At 42.0% G+C, this 23,985-nt stretch overlaps 1 protein-coding gene across 4 annotated transcripts in view; it reads right to left on the bottom strand.

The window, feature by feature from the left end:
• Window positions 1–23,985, bottom strand: part of HOOK3 (hook microtubule tethering protein 3) — a 1,188,278-nt gene that overhangs the window by 25,415 nt on the left and 1,138,878 nt on the right. For 2 of the 4 annotated variants that reach the window (XM_029601878.1, XM_029601884.1), the window contains 3 exons: window positions 12,879–12,950; window positions 12,367–12,503; window positions 9,659–9,763 (listed from right to left, as the gene is read on the bottom strand). In XM_029601878.1, coding sequence (XP_029457738.1) covers window positions 9,661–9,763; window positions 12,367–12,503; window positions 12,879–12,950 — 312 coding nt within the window. In that variant the 3' untranslated portion in view covers window positions 9,659–9,660. Of the gene's footprint in view, window positions 1–9,658; window positions 9,764–12,362; window positions 12,504–12,878; window positions 12,951–23,985 lie in introns of those variants that run through there. The other 2 variants (XM_029601902.1, XM_029601911.1) reach the window with 2 other exon arrangements.

The following is a 23,985-nucleotide window of genomic DNA, read 5'->3' as shown; positions in this document are numbered from 1 at the left end:
CCAATGGGATAAACAATCCTTCCAAATAACTTGAAATTGTCTATCTTGAAGAAATGAACTAACTTCCCAATACTCATTGAACTAACTCCCAATACTCATATCTTTGTCATGAAACAAAAATGTAATATGTCAAAAGCTGACAAGATATTAATTTGAATCAAAATCCCAGTCATATTAAAATGCAGACTACAATACACATCAAGAAGAGAAACCAATGTTTCAGTATTGTGCTCTTTTCAAAAGCCATACTTGATGCTTCACCAAAATACTATGGTCTTCCAAGTACTCATCAAATTGTTACAATATTCACATCTCCAGAAAATTACCAAGAGAACAAATTCAAAAAAGGGCAATAGTTAGATGGAAGTAACATAGTAACCTAGTAATGACAACAGAAATAGACCATCTGGTCCAAGTTTCTTATGGTAGTAACTGCCTCTCCGTGCAGTTATCCCCAAACCTTATGTTAACGGTAGTAATATTAACAATCAAAACCAAGCAACTGTCAAACACACAACAAAATTACTGCTAGCATTTTTACAGGTTGAGCAACCTTCTTGATAATTCAGACAATGCTGTTTTAACACACTTTGCTTTTGGACATGGCCATAGAAGCAGTCCTGCGCTTTCTTCCTGATGTCTGTATATCAGTACCCTGGACCTTAAAGTCAGGGCCCAGGATTGGCTGTTGTCTGAATCCAGATTCCACCCCCCCCCCCAAAAAAAAAGTGGAGAGCGATGTTGCAGTTGCATCAAAATCATGTAAGCTAATTGGTTATGGGTAGTAATTACTATGCCTTCTGTCAGAGATAGTAGCCGATGCTCCATGCAGGTTACTCCATGCCCGTTTCTCTTCATTCCAATTCCAGCCTTTAGGGATCCACAGAGAGTTTATTCCATGCCTTTTGAAATTCGTTTACCGTTTTCATCTTTACCACCTCTTCCAGAAGGGAATTCCAGGCATCCACACCCTCTTCTTGAAGAAATATTTCCCGATGTTGGTTCTGCGTTTTCCCCTCTGAAGTTTCAGATTGTGACTCCCTAATTCTACTGTTTTGTTATCCAATGGCAAAGGTTTGAGAATCGTGCATCATTAAAACCTTTCAGGTATCTGAAGGTCTTTCTTACAGGGTATACATATTCAGATCCTTCAGCCTCTCCTCACAAGTCCTTCTGATACTGACCCCATTCCATATTGATTGCCCTTCTCTAAACTGTTTCCATCCTGTCTCTATCCTTTTTGAGATATGGTCTCCAGAACTGAACACAGTACTCCAGGTGAGGCCTCACCAAGGACCTGTACAAGAGCATTATCCCCTCCCTTTTTCTTATTGGTTATTCCTCTTTCTATTCAGTCAAGTATTCTTCTGGATTTAGCTATCGCCTTGTCACATTGCTTTGCCATCTTCAGATTGCCAGACACTATCACCAGTGTAGACTGGTGGGAAGATTCAAAGCCCAACAAATCTGGAAGGAAGAAAGTAAGGGTTGCCTTAAGTACGCCAGCTTCGAAAGCTGAACATCCAATTAGTAAAGCTTGACAAAAGAGCTCAAAGAGGACGAATTAGCCACTTTACAAATGTCCTCTGGTGCAATAGCCACAGCTTTAGCCCAGGAAGGGGACTAAGATCTGGTAGAATGATCTTGGAGAACAGATGGAAACTAAAAATCCATGAGTACATATGCTGAAGAGATAGTGTCGTTAATCCATCTGGCCTAGATAGCTTTGGAAGCTGCCTTGCCCTTGGAGGACCTTCATACAACATGAATAGCCTATCTGACCACTGAAAGGAATTAATAACATCCAAATATCTTAGGAGAACCAAAGGCCATTCAAAAATCTCAATGACCTGCTTGAACCCTGACACTCGACCTTGGAAAAGGCTAGGAGGCAAATGGACTGATTCATATGAAACACCGACAGCATCTTGGGTAAGAAAGAAGGCAGTGGTCGAACAGTCACCAAATTGGCAAAAAGTACCAGAAAAGGACTGTTACAGGATAAGGACTGCAGCTCTGAGGTACACCGAGCTGAGCACACTGCAACTAAAAACAACCACTTTTAGAGACAAATTCTTGAAGGACAACCTGCTTCAGAGGCTTGAAGTAGGGGAGAGGGGGGAGAGACATGTCCCCGATAATGAAATTAAGGTCCCACCAAGAACCACTGGTTTCAACGGAGGTCTTTTAACTATTAAAGAAAGAAAACAGTGCGCATTACCTCTATAATAGGTAATAATAGTGCCAACCTTTATCTAGACCCCGGAGAAAGACTAAAATGACAGAAATATTAGCCCGCCACAGAGAAACTGAACACTCCTTGCAAAATGCCTCATAAATTTGGTCCATCGGATATATGCCACATTATTACAACCTCTTACGGGTGGGAATAATGGAGGAAGAATAGCTTTTACATTGCTAACACGTCCTCTCAAGAGCCAAGCCATAAGCAAAAAGGGAGGACGACCCTAAAACTGGAAGCCTCTGGTCTCTGAAAACCTCAGCAGTAGGTCTATCTACAATCTTACTCTAGATCCGTGTACCAGAGCCTTTTTGGCCAGTCTTGGAACCACCAGACTTTCCGGACCAGTTCTTTCTCCAACCTTTTCAACAGTCTCTCTATTAAGGGACACAAAGGGAACACATTTAGCAAAACCACTCATGGCCAAGGATGGACTAGAGCACCTATGACTTCAGATACGACTTCCCTGCTTCGACAGTAGAATCAGCAGACCTTGGTATTTCTGTGGTTCGCCTTGATATCCACTTGAGGAAGACTCCAGCGATTCATAATCATTTGAAGTGCAGCATGACAGGGTTCCTATTCTCCTGGATCCAAAAGGTTCCTGATCCCAAAATGCGTGCTGCTGAAATTCTTATTTTTTTTTAATTCTTTATTTATAAATTTTCTTAATCTTACAAACTCAAAAATTAAGTTCATAACAGAAAAAGATATCTTACATATCTCATGTAAAGAAAAAAAAAGCACAATAACTAAAATTCCACAAAAAAGCAATATTATATGTGACTGATATTTCTCTTTATCTTTAAATAATGATTCTATACTCTAAGGACTTGAAATTTAAGGGAGCTTATAAACGATTAAGTATTTAATAAAGCAACAGAAAGAGGCAGTGACAGCATACCTGCTATTTACTTTACTTTTATGTCTCTGGTGATGATGTGATTAGCTTTTTTGCTTCTATAAACCTTGCAAATTATTCTGGGACAAAAAAATTACATTCGTCTCTCCTTTTAACTAAACATTTCAAGGAAAATGCAATAAGAAGGTGTATCCTAATGCTATAACATCTTGTCGCATAGCTAAAAAAAATGTTCACCTCAACTGAGTTACTACCACTCAGTCTGGAAAGATCTTTATTGAAATATCATGGATTTATTTCCTAAAATAAACCTTCATTGTTTTATTCACATCAAAAGTTGAAATTAGAGAGACCAACAGCATTCCTCTATCTATTACCACAAGCTCTGAATTTAAGAAAATTAATAAGATCATTTTGGAATTGCATGTTGGTATCTCTATTTGTCATAGTATTCGGTAAGAAGTAACAAGAGTTTATTACAGGCATATCTCTATCTGAAAAACCCAATATATCCTGAAAAAACGTTTTTAAAGTAATATATGGAGTCTCTCCAACAATCCTCGAAAATTAAAAAAATCTCAAATTTAAACTCCTGGCATTATTCTCAAGATGTTCAACTCTTCTTGCTAGAATTTCACTATCTTTAGCCACCGCGGCTTTACATTCCTGAGTTTTTTTAATCTTTCTTTTCTAATTCGGAGATTCTATTTGAAGTTGAATTTAATTTGACTTGCATTTCTCCCAGCTCTTGATGATGTTTAATATTAGTTTAGTCAATTTTATGATTCAGCTTTCTTATTTCTGACATAAAGCCAACCACCAAGTCCCAGAGAGCGTCGAGGGTCACAACAGGTGGTCGGGTAGGAACAACATTAGTCTCGCTATTGTGCTGCTGAAATTTGAGTGAGGTTCTCTTCTGCTCAGCAAATAGGAGTGTCGTTTCTTCTGATGCTCCAAGATTCCACATGCTCCTTTGATTATTCACATACACAACTGTCAAATTGTCTGAGAGCACTCATCATCTTTCCTTTTACAAAGAGAAAAAACTGCAACACAGCTAGTCTCACTGCCTTCATTTCCAGCTAACTGATGGATCAAGAGACTTTCTCTTGAGATGAGACTCTTTGAGCTACTTGATCTAGACACTGTGCTCCCTGACCTGATTGGCTCATATCCATGGTGAGAAATAGCCACAAGGAAGGTTCCAGAGTCATGCCCTTTAACAAATTCTGGGGCAAGGTGTACAAGCAAAAAACTCTCCTTCACTGCAGCAGTAAGAGAAAGACTGGACTTGAAATCTTGAGATTGGGGTGACCATTGAGAGACCAGTGTGGCCTGCAGGGACATATGTGAGCTCTGGCCGAGTAAATGAGATCTAAGGTGAAAGCCATCAACCTGAGAAACTGCAGATAATCCCAAACTCGAGACCACTTAAAGGGAGAATCTCTCCACTTGACCTACAATCTTGGTAACTCTTGTGAGTCAAGTAAGAGCAATCTTTATTCGCATTGAATCAACCCCCAGATATTCCAGAGATTGAGGGGGGAAAAGGTTGATTGCAAAATTGATTACCCAGCCCAAACTTTAACAGCTGGACAACTCTGTTGGAGGTTCTGATATCTTCTTGGAAAGATTTGGACCTTATGAGCCAATCATCCAAATAAGAGTAAACCATAATCCTTTCTGACCTGAAACAAGCAGCTACCACCACTATTACACCTTGGTAAAAGTTTTAGCAGCTATGGCTAACCCAAATTAAAGGGGTCTGAATTGAAAGTGTTAGTTCAGGATATAAAAACAAGAACTCTCTGATGGTACTCTCTTATCAGGATGTGTCTGTATGCCTCTGACAGAGCCAAAGAAGCAAGATATTCACCTTCTGGAATCTGACAAGATCCAACTGAAGAGTCTCCATCCGAAATGAGAGACATGAAGGCTGCTGTTTACCCCCTTCAGATCAAGAATTGATCTACAAAATCCATCCTTCTTTGCAACTACAAAACTGATACAATAGTATCCTAGACCTTGAGTTTCTGGAGGAACTGGAACCACTGCCTTTAACAGTGGTTACTTCTGGAGCATGGTGTGCACTGCCACCCTTTTGACAGTCAAGGAGTAAGAAGAAACCATAAAGGCATTGGAAACTGGAGCAGCTAAATCTAGAGCGTAGCCATATTGAATACCCTGCAATATCCACTGGTCTGAAGTTATATTAATCTACTCCTGATAGAACTTCTGCAGGTGGCTGCTTACAGGCAACACCAGAAAGTGAACCTGCCTGACTTCACTGGGAAGCTCTACTGGCTGAGAAGGAGGCTATAGAGCAGTGATGGCAAACTCCAGTCCTCGAGTGCCACAAACAGGCCAGGTTTTTAGGATATCCACAATGAATATGCATGAGAAAGATTTGCGTGCACTGTCTCCATTGTATGCAAATCTATCTCATGCATATTCATTGTGAATAGCCTGAAAACCTGGCCTGTCTGTGGCATTCAAGGACTGGAGTTCGCCATCACTGCTGTGGAGTCTGATCTCAACTTTATTGAGCCACGAAAAGGCTGGGTCTGTTTGGTGTCATTGGATGACATTACCTTATGTGTCATGGCCAATTCAGCCCTGCTTTTGGGTTACTTAATGCTGCCAAACTGCATAGGTAGCAGTACACGAAGCACACTGATTTCATAGTATAGGAAGGATACTTTACAATAAGATAAGTAAAGATGGCATAATTGGTGAAGAGATCACAGATGTCTATAGAAAATATGTAGTTTAAGTTTAGGCCAGATTTCAGGAGAAATCTGAACTTGCATCAAAGTACAAAGCACAGGAAAAATATATCAAATGCCACATTTCCAGTACACTGTTATAATATCTTGCCACAAAAAATATAGGGCGTAAAATGGGATTTAACTTTATAGAGTAATCATCATATAGCACTATAGCTCGTGCGGCTTTTTTTGAGAAAGCTCTATATAAGCGCTAGGGCTTTTCTAGTACAGCATTCTCCTCTCATTGCAAAGAACAACAAGATGATTGATTGTAAGAAGACTGACTTCACAATCAGAAGACTGAATTGCAATCAGACAGTAAAAAGGAGCTTAATTTGCTATGCCAATTTTTAACTATATTATCATTTCTGTTTTATTTCCTCCAACCTAGGCAAATAAAACAGGTTAATTTTGCATTGCACTTTTTTGACAAGTCTGCATGATCTTAGCAATACTGTTACACAAAAATACATTTTAAATATTTCAACATATATTAAAATTTCTTTAAAAAGGCTAACAAAAATGCTTTCATTGTGGTGAGCAGTGCTAAAATAAAACACTATATATTATAACTATTTGGAAGATAGAAGTTTAATAAAAATGTAGCTTCACCAAAATGTGTGATCTTCTTCTAAGCGCTATATATATATATATATAGCCAAATGCCTGAAAGGAGCACCTGGGGAATCACAGACTCGATAGGCTCAGTAATAGATTAAAAAGCTGATGGCAAAGGAATTAGAATTCCTAGCTTACAAAGAAATTAATTTCTTCATAAAATATTCCTTTCTGATTCTAATGCTGTACAGTGCTGCACATCCTTAGGGCCGATTCTTCCTTTAGGTGAATGCTGTGCTAGAAATGCCCCGAAAGGCACGTGTGTAAGGCGGAAGGCATTAAAATTAAGGTTCCCCTAGGGCAAATAATACCCTTGGAGTAGGTCTTGCACATCTTTAGGAGGCACTTTAGCTTAGCTAATTTGAATCTCAGTGGCAGAGAAAAAGGTGTTCCCATGGGCCTTTACGCTAGTACTAAAAGAAAAGCTATTCATAGTAGAAGTCATGATAGAGTTAACTTGTAAATGGATACTGTGCTATACACAGGGTAACTATTAGGTGGTATGGTAGGAAGTAGAGAGGGGGATTACTGGGAGAAGCTTGGAGAGCCAGGTGGTGGTGGTGGTTGTAAGTACTGGTATTAACAGTAAATGTGACTATTATACTAAACTATCTCCAATCTCTGGAGTGACTGGCTGATACCCATGCAGTATAAGGTAGAATGGTTAGTCTATTCAGACTAAAGGGAAAACTGTGCCTCAATTTTTAGCTACCAAATTCTAATCAAAGTATATTTTGTGTAGCGGTCATTATGAATCATAATGCAGTTATACATCTTTCTATTTCTGATACTGTTCACTTGATTACACATTTTATTTGGAAACATCAAGAAATCTTCTGCAGAAGAAATAAATAGTGGGGAGTTCAATGTGGGAACTATACAGCTAAAACAGAAAAAGTAAAAAAAAAAAAATGTCCTCTGTGATACCAGAATAAATGTTTACTGTAAAGTAAATCCCTAAGCACAGGAAGGAACTGCTAACAAGTTGTAGTGAAAAAAAAAATCTGACAGCAACCAGTTGTCAGTCATTTGAAAGCTAACAAATGGGGGTGAAACTTTCAAAAACAGTAATACCAGCAGTAAGGCAATTAGTTCCTTGAGCACATAGTAATAATATTGGGTTTTTTTTTTTAAATTAAGCGCAAATGACAAACCTAAAATATTGATTTTAAACCCATAATTTATCATAATATATCACAATCTAAAAATATCACATTAAAATTCTTAAAGCAAAGGATAATAAAATATTTAGAATTTGTTGGGGAATATTTCTCTCTAATTTCCACCTAAACATGATAGTAATATATCTTATATCCTATTAGCAAAAAGTATATAAATTCGTCCTATGCACACTGAGGCCAATATTCAAAAGATTTAGATGGCTAGAATTGCTACCTCTGCTCACCCACTGAGTGCCTGTTTTCACTAGCTTCCTAAAAACTAGGTGAGCCCTGGTACAGGGTTAGGTTGAGGGAAGAAAGTTAGGAAACCAGCACTAATTTACAGCAATAGCGACTTAACCTGGCCTACTAAACCTAGGCATTGTCACAGCAGGCCTATATTTGATGGCCAACTTGCCTCTTCCTTTGAATGTCTTCTCAAATTGTGTCGAGGGGCAACCAAACTCTTGGTATCTTCCCTCCCTTCACCAAATTATTTTGTGCCAGGGGAGCTGCTAGTACTCCAGAATCCCTTTTTCTCAACCCCTCTTCTAGCACCCTACAAACCAACCGATCCCCTGAAACCACAATGGAGGTTGTCTTATCTTTTCCAACTTGAAAACAATGCTCTTGGTGGGATAGAGTGAGGTTTCTCAGATACCAGGGGTTTGGGAGGAGCCTGACTGCTTGTTCTACCATATTTTTTAGGTGGTGAGCGGGAGTGGGGATACGTGGGGTTGAAAGCATTAAGTGACCATTTTCAGCTAAGGCTTAGGTGCATGAATCTAGGCAACCTTAATTTGACCTCTTAAATTAGACTTTCCCAACCCAATCCTGGAGATACATCTAACTGGTCAAGTTTTCAGGATAGCCACAATGAATACGAATGAGATAGATCTGCATACAATGGAGACTATGTATGCAAATCTATCACACACATATTCATTGTGGTTATCCTGCAAACCAAATTGGTTAGAGGTATTTCAAGGAGAAGGTTGGGAAATACCAGTCTAGATTAATATAACTGAATTTTCAGTTAAAAATCAAGGCATCTAGACTTGACTGAAAATTTGCCTAAATCTAGGTACATTTTGGCTGCCTATATTAAGTGCTCAGCCCTAGTTGAAAATTGTCCTGAATGGGCCCAATTCAAACCTTTTGGGCCTGCAAGTATCCTTACACAACAAAAGATTTTCAAGACCAGAAAATGCCAAACCAAAGAGCCAAGATATTCTGGTTCTCTTTTACCAGATATACAGCCTCCTGCTATGTTAAAGATATGGGCTGAATGGAAAGATTACTGGGTCCAGTGGATTTAAAGGCAACTGTTAGGAATGGTCTCTCTCAGAGATCAATTTCTGGAAATATTTTAGTCCCACAAAATTATACAGAACATACATATAAAGAAAAATCATTATCATTTAATCTTATTTAAAGATGGATGCAAGACTCCCAATGTATCTAATCACCTCCCCACCTCTCTAAAATTTACTACATTCCTCCTAATATTCTCCAATATTTGAATTTTATCCATAAGGTACCAAATATACCAAGATCAAAAATTAAAATCTACAAATTTAGATTTTAGAACCCATTCCAGACCAAATTTAGAAAACAAGAAAAATGAATAGTAATATTAATACATACTTCCTTGGTGAACCTGACAGCATAGTTTCAAAGCCAAAGGTATTAATCATAATCCTTTAAGTAATCACATTTAAAACACTAAAGTGCTCAAAAGCCCACCACCAGACACGTTTCAATTGGAAATCCATTCTGTCTTAATGGCAATACAATTTGGTGTTGTATGCAAGTTTATTAATATTCCCTTGAGACAGAATGAATTTCTGGTGAGCACTTTGGTTGTGCATGCCTATTTTTCATTTTATATATCTAAGGAATTTATGATTCCTGTAGGTTTCTTCTAGTTCACCCAGGCAGTATGTCACTATACAGGTTGTTAATGAGACTTCACCTAGAATATAGTGTCCAGTTCTACAGGCCTTACCTTCAGAAGGATACAGACAGAATGAAGATGGTCCAGAGAAGGGCTACCACAATGGTGGAGGGTCTGCCCCATGAGATGAGACTTAGAAATCTAAACATGTATACCCTAGAGGAGAGGCGAAACAGGGGATATATGATAGACACATTCAAATGCCTGAAATGTATTAATAATGCACAAGCAGCAAATCAGTTTTGAGGGAAAGTTAGTTCTAGAACAAGAAGTTATGATACGAAGCTCTGAAGTGGTTCACCAGGGATCAACATCAAGAAATGTTTGTTCATGGGAAGGCTGATGGAAGAGCAGAATGGAGTGGTGTAGTAGTAGTCTAGTGGTTGGAACAGTGGGCTGCAAATCAGGGAAATCAGGGTTGAAATCTCACTGCTGCTTCTTGTGACCTTGGGCAAATCACTTTACTTCAGTTGCCTCAAGTACAAACTTAGGGCCTCATTTTCCAATATCGCATGCGATACCAAAAAGGGGTGTAACTTATGCTAACAAGCATGTGTATCGCAAATTGCGATATCAGCTATGCAAAAGGCTGTTATCGCAAGTTGCACCATTAGCCCAATTTGGGCTACATTGCCAGTATATATCGCTGTTCATGATGTTTCCGGACAGGCCTGTTTCAGTATGAGAGAGAGAGAGACTTGCTATAGTGCCTCCTCCCTAGACAGGTATTTGTATCCCTATGGCAGGCCCACCTAGTAACTCGAGGTGAGGGTTAAGTATTAGTGTAGGGGGGTAGGGGCCACTTTGACATTCAACGTGAGATGTACGAACAGAACAATGGTCTCTTGTGAAGATTTGCTGGCCTTCGGAGTGAGGAAACTCACTCCAAGATGAGATTTGTGCAATGTTCTCTCCACCTAGCTTGATGGACTCACATCTCACATTGAATGTCAAAGTGGCCCCTACCCCCCTACACTAATACTTAACCCTCACCTCGAGTTACTAGGTGGGCCTCCCATAGGGATACAAATACCTGTCTAGGGAGGAGGCACTATAGCAAGGCGCTCTCTCTCTCTCATATATATTGAAACAGGCCTCTAGCGCACAACGTAATGCAAATGAAAGAGGTGTCGTTATTGGCCGCGTTAGGAGCCGCGCTAACACTGTGGCTGTGTCGCGGCACACGATAAATCCTCCCTACTTTACATTTGCTCCGCCCGAACTCCGCCCCCTGAATACAAAATTAAAAATTTGCATTCGCAAATCGCGTTAACGGCTGTTAGCGCAATTTGCGGAATTATCACCCGCGGTAACTCCTTGGAAAATGAGACCCTTAGATTGTTATCCTTGGGGAAAGGGAAATACCTACAGTACCTGTAATCAGATTTGAAGTGGTGGCAGCTAAAATAGTAACAGTTTAAGAGCGCACAAAATAAGCAGAGGATCTTTAGTTGCTAAAAGTGGAGAGAACAAAAAGCATGACTCGGCAGTATGTGTTTAAACATTCATAGTGTTGTACTTGCCTGATTCAACAAGTATGGGGGTTGCTAGAATATATGGCAATATAGTTAATAAAAAATATTAAAATTCCTAGCAGAAATGCAGGCTATGCAGGTGACCTAAGAGGTTCACTAGAAATGGTAGCTATTTAGATCAAGCTATGATGACAAAAACCAAACTAATATCTGAGTTAGTCTGTTAGGATATAAATTCTGTAATAACCTCCGAGTCTCTCTGGCAGGCTATACAAGAAACCTAGGTCGGATGTTTGGGCAACAGACACAGTAGTATTGTTGATTATTTAAAATTATCACAGAACTTTGTGGTTAGGTATGGGAAAGGTGGGCACTGGAGGGAATTAAGTGGGGATCTTGTATGTGCTTCCCATCAAAGATAATGTAGTACAAAGGAAGACAACAACAATAACAGTCTTTGGAAAAGGAGAAATCTCAGTGGTCCACACTGTGGCTGGCAGCTGGGCTGTATCTGCAGACATATGAACAGAATAATTGGGCAGAATGAGGGCTGAAGAGTCTTTTTCTGTTATCATTTACTATGTTATGTATTATTACTCCATTTCTGTCCTTCTACATTCGGTAAATGAATGGGTTCCAAAACCATATTTTTCTAATTTTACTTCAGTTTACCATCTTGGTCTTAAGCATCTATGTCAGCAACGTTTTCTCTTTTACAGTGAACTATTTTACTCTGTTATGATAGCCATGCTATCTAAAAAAAAAAATTATAGTATCCTATAAGCCCAAAAATATTTTCAGCTTCAAAAACTTGCTACACATTGAAAAAGAACTTCCCTTTATATAAAGATATTAATGTTATGCATGGCAACACAGTCGTGTGAGTAAATATATCTATAAAACATTTTATAATCACTATAGAAAGGGTATTTGCATTATACATATATATGTAAAACAAAAATACCCTTTCTATAGTTATTATAAAATGTGTTTTATAGATATATATTTACAATATATTTTAATTTAACAAAATCCTTGATAGTTCTCTCAAAACGTTTGGCACTTTAAAGCGACACTAAAAATGGAATTCCGAAACAGAAGTACAAGGGAAGTTCTTTCAACAAAGATTCTATAATAAAAACTCAAAACTGACATGAAATTGAGTGTTAAAAATAGACATAAAAGTATATTAGTTGAATTTCCTGAAATTCTGTTATGTGCAAGAGAAGAAAGTTGATATCCTTGATAGATGGATGTCTTTTTCCCATGGTAAGGCTCATCTACCTTGCTGTAGCTGGTTGGACATGGCCAGGATAAGACCTCCTTGTGTTTGTGGCTTGCCTTTGCCGAGCCAGAAACGACTGCCCTGAGCCTGTACTTGCAAGCCTGTCTTCTGCTGCTTTTTTATGCATTGTCATTCCCTTCAGAGAAAAAACAAAGGAATGCATACTCTTGTGAAACATTTTTCACATAGATCTGATATTATTTAATATATATTAACAGTAGGCAACAAGGCAACAGCATAAAGCAAATGTATAAAGCAAATATGACAGAGCGTTTAAGAAAGTGCATGAAAAGAATTCTGTGAATCGACAGTGAGCTATTTTGATTCCATATGCTGTGTGCTGATATTCTTTTTTCTGTACAAAATTAGTTCACACATTTTTATGAATTCATCACCGTGTGAGATAGATTAACTAATATTTTGATCAAGGAATCAGGAAAATGAAAAGATTACAAAAGACTTAAGTAAACCTACACATTTGGGAAAGCCTGAAAGTCTTGGCACCTCTTACCATATTGTACCATGCACTGACAATTAACTTCTCCTCTTGATCTCTCTGGGTCTTTGTTTTTTCATATTCTTTCTGAAAATGAAAATAGCAAAAATTACATTTTCAGTAAGAGAAAAATCAACAAATACAGAATGTACTGTATGAAGACTTACATAAGTAGCTTTGTGATAAGTGAACTACCCCTTTTATCTCAGATCTGAATTCAGACCTCAGTTCATATAGCAAGTGAAATACCTTTTGTGATCTTGATCTAAATCCAAGTGCACATATACACACAAAATTACATCAGGCTCCGTAGACACTATGCTATTTTTCATTCACTGAAGGTGGTATTGACAGAAGACCACAGATAAGATGTCAAGAGTACAAAGGGAAGAAGGTTATCTAAAGTCCATTGAAAGAAAGTGTTTGCAAGGAACTAGCAAAATTGAAAATGATAAAATAACAGTGGCTATAAAAAGTCTGGTGTAACCAAGGCACACCAAGTGAATTAAACTGTACTGATTTACAAGAATACAGCATAAATTCAGCAGTTCCTTTTGGTTCCCTATGCTAGATAGGCATTTCAAAGCAAAGGCCTTTCCCAACTAACCAGGATCTTATTTATTCCTATTGATGGAGCAGTTATAGCAACTATAGCAAGGGGAGAAGGGTGAAAAGGGAGATGATTAGATGGACAAGGGTTTGGCGAGGAAGGGTAAACTTATGAGTAATAGGGAAGACAGTAGGGTAATTCTACTAGTATTAAATGAATGGGTGGGTTTCTATGATAATTTTGTAATATGTTTTAGTTTAATTATATATTGGCTATGTAAGAAACATCAGGATATGTTATATGTTTGTCTATTTACTCGAGTCTTGCTACTGCAGCTCAACTTTATTGTAAACCGCCTTGAAATGAACTTGAAAGTCGGTATATAAGGATATATAAATAAATAAAAATAAATAAATAAAGACCCAACCAAGAGCTGTCAAAGAACTCTGGCACAAACATAAGAAAGAGGAATAACCAGTAAGAAAATGGAGATGGTGATGTTCTTGTCTTTTCGAGGCCTCACCTGGAGTAATGTGTTCAGTTCTGAAGCCCGTATCTCAAAAGGGATAGAGACAAGATGGAGGCGGTCCAGAGAAGGGCTACCAAAATGATATGGGGTCAGTATCAGAAAACCTATGGGGAGAGACTGAGGGATATGGCTATGTATATCCTGGAAGAAAGGAGGCGCAGGGGTGATATGATAGACCTACAGGTTTAATGTTGAGGTTACTTACCTGATAATCTCCTTTTCCTTAGTGTATGCAGATGGACTCAGAACAAGTGGGTATAGTGTGCTCGTGCTAGCAGTTGGAGACGGATCTGACGTCAGCACGGGTACAAATACCCCCACAGGAAGTGAAGCAACTCAGTAATCTTCCTTGCAAAAGCTGTTATGGATATATGTGTACTGACCGATCAATGAATTAGTGAAACAGGATTCCCCTGACCGATTGATAGTAGCTGGAGAATGCCAGCGCTTCCAACCGGAAGAACATAAGAACATAAGAAAATGCCATACTGGGTCAGACCAAGGGTCCATCAAGCCCAGCATCCTGTTTCCAACAGTGGCCATTCCAGGCCATAAGAACCTGGCAAGTACCCAAAAACTAAGTCTATTCCATGTAACCATTGCTAATGGCAGTGGCTATTCTCTAAGTGAACTTAATAGCAGGTAATGGACTTCTCCTCCAAGAACTTATCCAATCCTTTTTTAAACACAGCTATACTAACTGCACGAACCACATTCTCCCGCGAAGAAATCCAAAACTATGTTGAGGTTCTACAGGGGCACTGGCCACTTCAGTGATGGACGAATGTGCTCGACTCCTTTCAGGAAGCGGGAAACATCTGGGTGCGTGGCAATGGTCTTGCCATGCCTCCTGGGACTGTAGCAAGACAGTGCAGCCACCTGAACCTTGATGGAGCTTAGGGAGATGGGCTTCAGGATGGGCTTAGGATGGGCTTCAGAAGCCCATCTGCAGGAAATCCAGAACAATAGGGATTGTGGTCCCATGTGGATTGGTGCCATGAGTGTCGCACCAGGCTTCAAATACTCTCCAGATCCTTATGTAGGTGAGGGATGTGGAAAACTTGCGAGCTCGGAGGAGTGTATCTATCACCGGCTCCGAGTAACCTCTTTTCTTCAGTCTAGCCCTCTGAATGGCCAGACCGTAAGAGAGAATTGAGCCGGACCCTAGTGGAGGATGGGACCTTGACGAAGCAGGTCCCTGAGAGGAGGCAGGGGAAGGGGCTCCCCTGTCAGTAGTCTTCTCATGTCCGCATACCAGGGTCTTCTTGGCCAGTCTGGTGCTACTAGAAGAACTAGGCCTCTGTATCTTGTGTATAAGGGCGCCCAGCAGGGGCCACGGCGGAAAGACGTATAGCAGGGTCCCTGGAGGCCATGGCTGAACCAGGGCGTCGATCCCGTAAGAGAACGGATCTCGCTTGCGGCTGAAGTATCTGGGTACTTGAGCATTGGACCTGTCCGCTAATAGGTCCATGTCCGGAGTCCCCCACTGATCCACAATCATCTGGAAGGCTGTGGGGGACAGCTGCCATTCTCCCGGATTTAGGCTTTCCCTGCTGAGGAAGTCTGCCGCGGTGTTGTCCCTTCCGGCAATGTGGACGGCGGAGATGTCCTGGAGATTCGCCTCTGCCCAAGCCATCAGCGGGGCTATCTCTAGGGACACCTGTTGGCTTCTGGTTCCGCCCTGTCGGTTGATGTATGCCACCGTGGTGGCGTTGTCGGACATCCACTCTGACTGCTCTGTTCCTCAGTCTGTGAGCAAATCGCAGGCAGGCTAATCGGACTGCCCGTGCCTCTAGACGGTTGATGTTCCACCCCGACTCTTCTCTGTTCCACCGCCCTTGGGCGGTGAGCTCTTCGCAGTGTGCTCCCCATCCGCTCAGGCTGGCATCTGTGGTGAGCAGAGTCCACGTGGGGGAGGACATCTTCGACCCCCTGCTCGTGTGGTTGGACTGCAACCACCACGGTAGCTGGGTCCACAGTCTGGCTGGTAGAGGTAGATGCACAGAGTAATTCCGGAAGCGTGGGCTCCATCGAGAGAGGAGGGAGCATTGTAGTGGTCTCATATGGGCCCGCGCCCAGGGTACCACTTCCAGGGTGGAGGCCATGAGACAGAGAACCTGCAGATAGTCCCAAGCTATGGGCCGGCTGGCCCCCATCAAGGTCCGTAGACGCGTCTGGAGTTTTAACCTTCTCTTGGTGGTGAGGCTGACTTTGTCTGCCTGGACTCCCAGGTATTCCAGTGATTGGGAAGGCTGTAGGCAGCTCTTGTTTAGGTTGACTACCCATCCCAGGCTTTCCAGCAGGGAGATCACTCTGTTGGTTGCCCGATGGCTCTCCTCTTGGGATTTCGCCCTGATCAGCCAATCATCTAGGTAGGAATGGACAAGGATTCCTTCCCGTTTGAGCGCCGCTGCCACCGCTATGATCAACTTGGTGAAGCTCCGCGGCGCCGTGGCTAATCCGAAGGGCAAAGCCCGGAATTGGAAGTGTCGTCCCAGAACCTTGAAGCGTAGGTAGTGCTGATGATCCTGATGGATCGGGATATGCAGGTAGGCTTCTGACAAGTCTAAGGCCGTGAGGAATTCCCCTGGCTGTACTGCGGTCTTGACTGAGCGCAGAGTTTCCATGCGAAACCTCGGGACCGTTAAGTATCGGTTGACTGACTTGAGGTCCAATACGGGCCGGAAAGTGCCCTCTTTCTTGGGTACCATGAAATAAATGGAATAATGCCCAGAATCCATTTCCCATGCAGGTACTGGGATTATGGCTTTCAAGGACAGGAGCCTCGCCAGGGTAGCTTCCAATGCTGCCTTCTTGTGGATTGGACACAGAGATTCCACAAACCTGTCCGGAGGGATGTGATGGAAGTCCAAATAATACCCCTCTCGGATGATGGCGAGGACCCACTGATCCGACGTAATCTCGACCCATCTGGGGTAGAAGAGCGTTAACCTGCCCCCTATGGCTTCATCCCCCGGATGGATCGGCTGATTCTCATTGTGGAGTGCGGCCGGGACCCGAACCCGAGCTGGCTCCCCTCTTGTGCTGCTTGGTCCGAAAGGACTGGTTCCTGGCCTGAGGATGAGGTGCCTGATAGCGACTCCTATAGGGAGTGAAGCGTTGGGAGCTTCTACCTCTGGAGGGCCTCGGAAAGGTGCGCTGGTTCCTCTTGGACCTGTCTTCCAGCAGTCGAGGTACTGGAGAGGCACCCCATGTGCTGGCCAGTTTATCTAGGTCCCTGCTGAACAGAAGAGACCCCTTGAACGGCATTCTAGTGAGACGTGTCTTAGAAGGAGCGTCGGCTGACCAGTTCCGTATCCAGAGCTGCCTCCTGGATGCTACTGAGGATGAGACCCCCTTGGCTGTCGTACGGACTAGGTCGGAGGCGGCATCCGTAAGAAACGAGAGAGCTGACTACATGTCTGCTGCCGGCGCATTGTTCCTGACCTGTGACAAACAGGAACGCGTTACCACTGTGCAGCAGGTTGCGATTCGCAGAGACAGAGCTGCCACCTCAAAGGTTTGTTTCAGGATGGCGTCCAGGCGTCGGTCATGAGCCTCCTTGAGGGCCACCCCCCCTCCACTGGAATGGTAGTGCGCTTGACCAAGGCGTCCACCTTAGGGCATTCCAGCATATCCTTGATTGCTGGGTCCAGGGGGTACATGCCGGACAGGGCCCGACCCCCTTTGAATGAGGCCTCCGGCACATTCCACTCCAAATCGATCAGCTGTTCCGCCGCTTGCAGGAAGGGGAAATGGCGGGCTGTGGGACGAAGACCCTCCAGCAGGGGGTTCTGCGCAGATGCCTCCATGGTGCTGGGGCCTGGAATAGCCAACTCCGTCAGGCACTGAGAGACCAGGTCGGAGAGATCCTCCTTGGGAAAGAACCGCCTCATAGTTCGATATGGCTCTATCCCCGAGGGAAGTTCCCCCTCCTCGGGGGGTTCGGACTCGTCCTCCGAGACATCAGGGTCCGCAGGAGCCGGACTGCTCGGAGGCGGGTGCCCGCGGTAAGGGCGAGAGGGTCCGGGGGCAGGGTCAGCCGGGGCAGCAGGGCCTGGACGGGAAGCCGACTGCATCTGTACGAAGGCGTGGATCCCCTTAAATAAGTCCACCCAGGAAATGGAAGCGGTCTCCAGCCGTCGGGGTACCAGGTCCCCCGGGATTCCTGGCTGTTCGAGATGGCCCGCTAGATCCAGGGTGGCCCCTGGGGAACTGTCTGTAAACCTCGGTTGAGACTGGTCCTGGCCCGAGGCTCCCACGGCCTCCTCACATTGGGCACAAAGGGAGTCTGGCTCCTCGCTCTGCGTGGCTCTAAGCTGGCATGCTGAGCACAGGCCAAGAGCTTTCACACCGGAATCAGGAGGTGCCACCTCTGGAGACGCCAGGGCGTTTAGGTGTTCCATCGCGTCTTGCGAATGCATGGCACCGGCGCTTATGTGTCAGCGATATGCGCTCAATAATATGAGCCCACTAATAATATGCGCTCAAGAATATGCGTTCAGCAATATGCGCTCAATAATAAAAAATATGCGCTCAATAATATGCGTTCAGCAATATGCGCTCAATAATAAACAATAAGTGCTCAATAACATGCGTTCAGCAATATGCGCTCAATAATCAACAATATGCGCTCAATAATATGCATTCAGCAATATGCGCTCAATAAACAATATGCGCTCAATAATAAACAATATGTGCTCAATAATATGCGTTCAGCAATATGCGCTCAATAATAAACAATATACGCTCAATAATAAACAATATGCGCTCAATAATATGCGTTCAGCAATATGCGCTCAATAAACAATATGCGCTCAACAATATGCGTTCAGCAATATGCGCTCAATAATATACAATATGCGCTCAATAATCTACGCTTAGCAATCTATATGCTGCGTTGTGCGCCTATCAACAGGCGCCTATCCGAGTGCGCCTATCCATGGGCGTTCAATACCTGAACAAGGCAGACAAAATGGCGACCTCCACGGCGTGCCGCATGCAGGCAACGCCGCCGATCCTCGTACCTCAGAGACCAAAAGTAAAAGATCTACGCCTTACCTGATCTTTGGCGCTTCCCGGCTGTAACCTGGGCAGTCTCCGGCTGCGGGGGGAGAGGGGAAATACCTTCTCCGCCGCGCTTGAGGAAGTGCACCTGCTGCCTCTAAGCCGCCGAACTCGTCTCGCTCGGGGCTAAGTCCTCGTCGGGACCGAGGCGCCTCTCAGCCAGGCCCGAGCCCTTCTCGCTCGGGGGCTAGATCCCTGCCGCGGTTCGGCCACCGGACCGAGGCGTAGACCTCCGAGGGGTCGCGGAAACCTCCTCGAGAAACTCAACTGGGGGAGGGACCCGAGGGTATCACCGCAGGAGTGCGGGGCTCATCTTCTGAGAAATTTGGAAAGTAGAAAGTAGTATTGTAAAACACGCTCAGCGAGCGTGCAGGCGCTCCAAACTGCTTTGGAGACGGAAATTACTGAGTTGCTTCACTTCCTGTTGGGGTATATGTACCCGTGCTGACGTCAGATCCGTCTCCAACTGCTAGCTCGAGCACACTATACCCACTTGTTCTGAGTCCATCTGCTACACGCTAGGAAATGATGTTTTAATGATGTACAAACATCAAACCTATTCCGTTGGAAAGAAATGAGAACTAGGGGTCACAAAATGAAACTCCAGGGAGGACGTCTCAGAACCAACATCAGAAAATATTTCTTCATAGAGAGGATGGTGGCTGCCTGGAATGCCCTTCCAGAGGAGGTAGTGAAAACCAAAACAGTTAAAGAATTCAAAAGGGCGTGGGATAAATACTGTGGATCCCTACAGACTAAGGATGGAAATGAAGAAAAGAGTGCATGCGGTAACTTAGTGATACAGTGGTTACTATCCTAAACCAATAAGCCTTATACTCTGATACAACTCAATCGTTGCTCTCTGCTATAATGGCAGGGGGAAAAGGAGAACGGAATTCTTACAGCAACCAATGAGGGTCCCAACTTTTACAGTATGGGGAAACAAGTATGGGGGTAACTTGCTGATGTAGCAATTACTACCCTAAACCAATAAGCCTGATACTTTAATGCAACTCAAACATTGTTCTCTGCTTCAAAGGCAAGGTGTTTCAGGGAATTGGGTTCAGATGGCAACCAATGAGGGCCCGGACTTTTACGGTCTGGGAAACTGATAAGCATTGGGTAACCTTCATGGTACAGCAGATATTACCATCAGCTTACTCGGCAGACTGGATGGGCCATTTGGTCCTTTTCTGCCATCATTTCTATATTTCTATAAGTCTTGCCATAACGAGTCAGCCCAAAGGTCCATCAAGCCCAGTATCCTGTTTCCAACAGTGGCCAAACCAGGTCATAAGTACCTGGCAGGATCCCAAGAAGTAGATAGATTCCAAGCTGCTCATCCCAAGAATAAGCAGTGGATTTCTGCATTTCTACCTTAATAATGGTTAATGGACTCTCCTTCAGGAACTTGTCCAAACCATTTTTTAATGCAGCTACACTAAAAGCTTTCACCACATCCTCTGGCAATGAAATCCAGAGCTCAATTATGCATCGAGTAAAAAAATATTTTTTCTTACTAGTTTTAAATGTATTACCTGATAACTTCATTATGTGCTGCTTGGTCTTTGTGCTTTTCGAAAGAATAACAACTGATTAATATTTACTCGTTCCATTCCACTCATTTTATAGACAACTATTATATCTCCCCGCAGCCGTCTCTTCTCCAAGTTGAACATCTTTAGCCTTTCTTCATAGGGGAGATATTCCATCCCCGTTATTATTTTGGTCGCCCTTCTCTGTACCTTTTCTAATTCTGCTATATCTTTTTTGAGAGGTGGTGAACAGAACTGCACACAATACTCAAGATTTGGTTGCACCATGTAGACATGGGTATAAAAGAACTATAAAGTCTGAACATATCCCTCAGTGCATCATCAAGATGATTAATACAAGGAATGTAAATAGCAGCACCAAGATCCTGCCTAAATCAGCTTGCCTTTCCAAACTGGATGATCAAGCAAAAATGAGACTCCTGAAGTCTTTTCACCAGATTGTAAGCTTACTGAGATAGGACAGTGTCTTATTTGTTTGTATAGAGCTGCATGCATAGGGTAGTGCTATAGAAATGTTAAATACCTAAATTACCTGAATTTAGGTATTTAACACTCTGAAGTGTCGAAAAGTGGAATATAAATCAAACAAATAAAATAAATAGGAGTAGTGATCAGGGAGTCAATCAACAGGTGAATGGCAATTTAGAAAGAGCTACAGGCTTCGATGGCCAAGACTGTGCATGTGTGCATGTGACATTATCTCAAGCACACCACAAAACGTGCCAGTATGGTAGGATGGCAAGAAGAAAGACATTACTCAAAAAAGCCCACCTTGAATCCTATTTGAATTATGCAAAGAACACTCAGGATATACTGTAGCCATATGGCAAAAGGTTTTATGGTACACCAAACTAAAATACAATTTTTTGGCCTGAATGTACAAACCCAACACAACTCATCACATAGGGCCTGATTTTAAAAAGCATTTACTCGAGTAAAAATCAGGTTTACTGGAGTAAATTCACTTTACTTGAGTAAATGGCTTTTGAAAATTGCTACAATAGTAGCTACATTTACGCATGTAACTCCTTTTGAAAATTACCCCCATAGAGAACACCCTACTGTGAAGCATGGTAGTGGCATTTTATGGGGAGGTTGTTTATTGGCAGGGACTGAAGTACTTGTCAGAATATAAGGGAGAATGAATTGAGAAAAGTACAGAAAAATCCTTGAGAAAAACCTGCTGTCTTCTGCAAGAAAGCTGAAACTAGGACAGAAGTTCACCTTTCTGCATGACAATGACCTGAAGCACATAGCCAAATCTATAATGGAGTGCCTAAGGAACAAAAGGGTAAATGTCCTGGAGTAGCTCTGTCAGTGTTCCGACCTCAATCCAATTGAAAACGTGTGGCATGACTTGAAGATTGCTGCTTATCAATGCTCCTCAAGAACTTGACAGAGTTTGATCAGTGTTGTAAAGAAGAATGGTCTAATACTGACAAATTTAAGTGTGCAAAATTGGTAAAGACCTATTTCAAAAGACTCACAGTTGTAAACTTCTGCAACAGATGCTTCCAACCAAGTATTGACTTAGAAGAAGTGGAGACTTATCCAATTAAATTTGTTTTGTATTTTGGATACATATGTTTTATTTTCCCCTCCCCCTCTCAATAAAATATTTTTGTCCCTGAAAAGTGTGGAGTATGGTGTTTTAATTGGAAAAATCCTCATTTAAAAGCATGCAAGTCTAATGCACGGACAACAAAATGTGAAAAAATGTTCATGAAAGTGTACATTTTTAGTCATTGTGCATTCTTAGTTATTATGATATCTTAAAATGGTACTGGCAGCTTCACTGATACTTTTGTTCTTTCTTTGCAGTTAGGAGTGATTCCAGAGGACTGAAGATGGGCAAATATGGTCTCTTAATACAAGTGGGAGTAGGGAGAATGCTGGTAAATTCAAGTCAGATTGCATACATTTACTCACTGCTGAGGTTAGGCTATCACTAATAAAAAAGGATAATGATTATTGTATTTGTTTGCCTATGTTTTTTTTTAGTGAAACCAATAAATCTAAAGTTATTTTTTAAATGGATAATGGAGTATATTTCTTCAGATTAGAAGATCTATGGTAGCATGTTTTTAACAGAGGCAGGACATATCAAACAAACCTGATGGGGGTAACCTTCGCGGTGGTAGTTACTACCCTTAACAATATGCATGGGGATTAATACGCTTAATCAATAAGTCTTGATGCTTTTGATGCAACTGCTCTCCGCTTCGACATCAATCTCTGCTTTGACAGCTTGGGGGAAAAGAGGAAATGGATTCAGAGGACAACCAATATGGACCCCAACTTTTACGGTCTGGGGTACTGATTTGCAGGCATAAGGGAAAAAAAGCACAGGACTGCTTCTACGGCCAAGTTCAAAAGCAAAGCATGTCAAGCAGCATTGTCTGAATTTTCAAGAAAGCTCCTCACCCAATAAAAATGTTGCTTTGTTAATATATAAGGCTTGAGGGTAACCTGCACAGAGCGACAGTTACTACCTTAACAGAAACATGAGGTTAATTTGCACAGAGTGGCAGTTGTTACCATAAGAAACTTGCTGGTCAAACTAGATTGACCATTTAGTCTTTTTCTGCCATCAATACTATGTTACTATAATTTTTTTGAGTGTGTGTTTGGGGAATAGTGATGGATGTAACATACTAAACTTTCAATATCGTCTCTTACACTGCTGTATAAAGGCGGCTCATAAACAAGCTAGGCAGCCAAGGGGTGAGTGTTAACATAATAAACATGGATAGAAACTGGATGGGTGATAAGCAACAGAGGAAGTGGGTAAATGTACCCTTTAAGGTATTCAGGTGACTATCAGAATTCTCCAGTTGCTTTCTGGCTTGAACAGCATGGAGCCAGCAACTTCTAGACTATGGAGCCCTGCATGGTTCAAACCATGCAATAACTGGAACATGCTTGGCAGGGAGAAAGATGTCGACTGTACCCCTCGCACCTTAAAAGGAAAATTGGGGGTAAATGGAGTTCACTTCAAGGAAGGGAGAGTAGGGAAAGAAGGGAGTCCTGAGGGAATGCTAGCAGAGTATGCATCTGCTGGAGTGTGAGTAGGACTTGAATTAAGTAAAGTTTAGTTTTTGTTTTAATCTTGGAAATGTCTTAAGGTTTATTATTATTTATATACCGTCATCTCAGCGGTAGCCTTCACAACGGTTTACATTACATTACAATAAAAAACATAGTAAGAAAGTTACAATTGTTTATAAATAGAAAAATAAAAGGTAAAATTACTAGCTTAGAGAAATAGCTTAAAAGATAAGATTACTAAAAGACAGAATAAAACTATACATATTAAGCCAATAAAATTTTAAAATATAAGTATATAGTTCCAAGATAAACTTAAGACCACCCAGGGATGGTATAAAGCTGAAGCATCTGGCTATTTATTTATTTATTTAG

Source organism: Rhinatrema bivittatum, chromosome 1 (assembly GCF_901001135.1).
Source record: "Rhinatrema bivittatum chromosome 1, aRhiBiv1.1, whole genome shotgun sequence".
In the NCBI taxonomy this organism is placed as follows: domain Eukaryota; kingdom Metazoa; phylum Chordata; class Amphibia; order Gymnophiona; family Rhinatrematidae; genus Rhinatrema; species Rhinatrema bivittatum.
The sequence above is the reverse complement of the archived record's forward strand: the minus strand, read 5'-3'. Positions and strand labels throughout refer to the sequence as shown.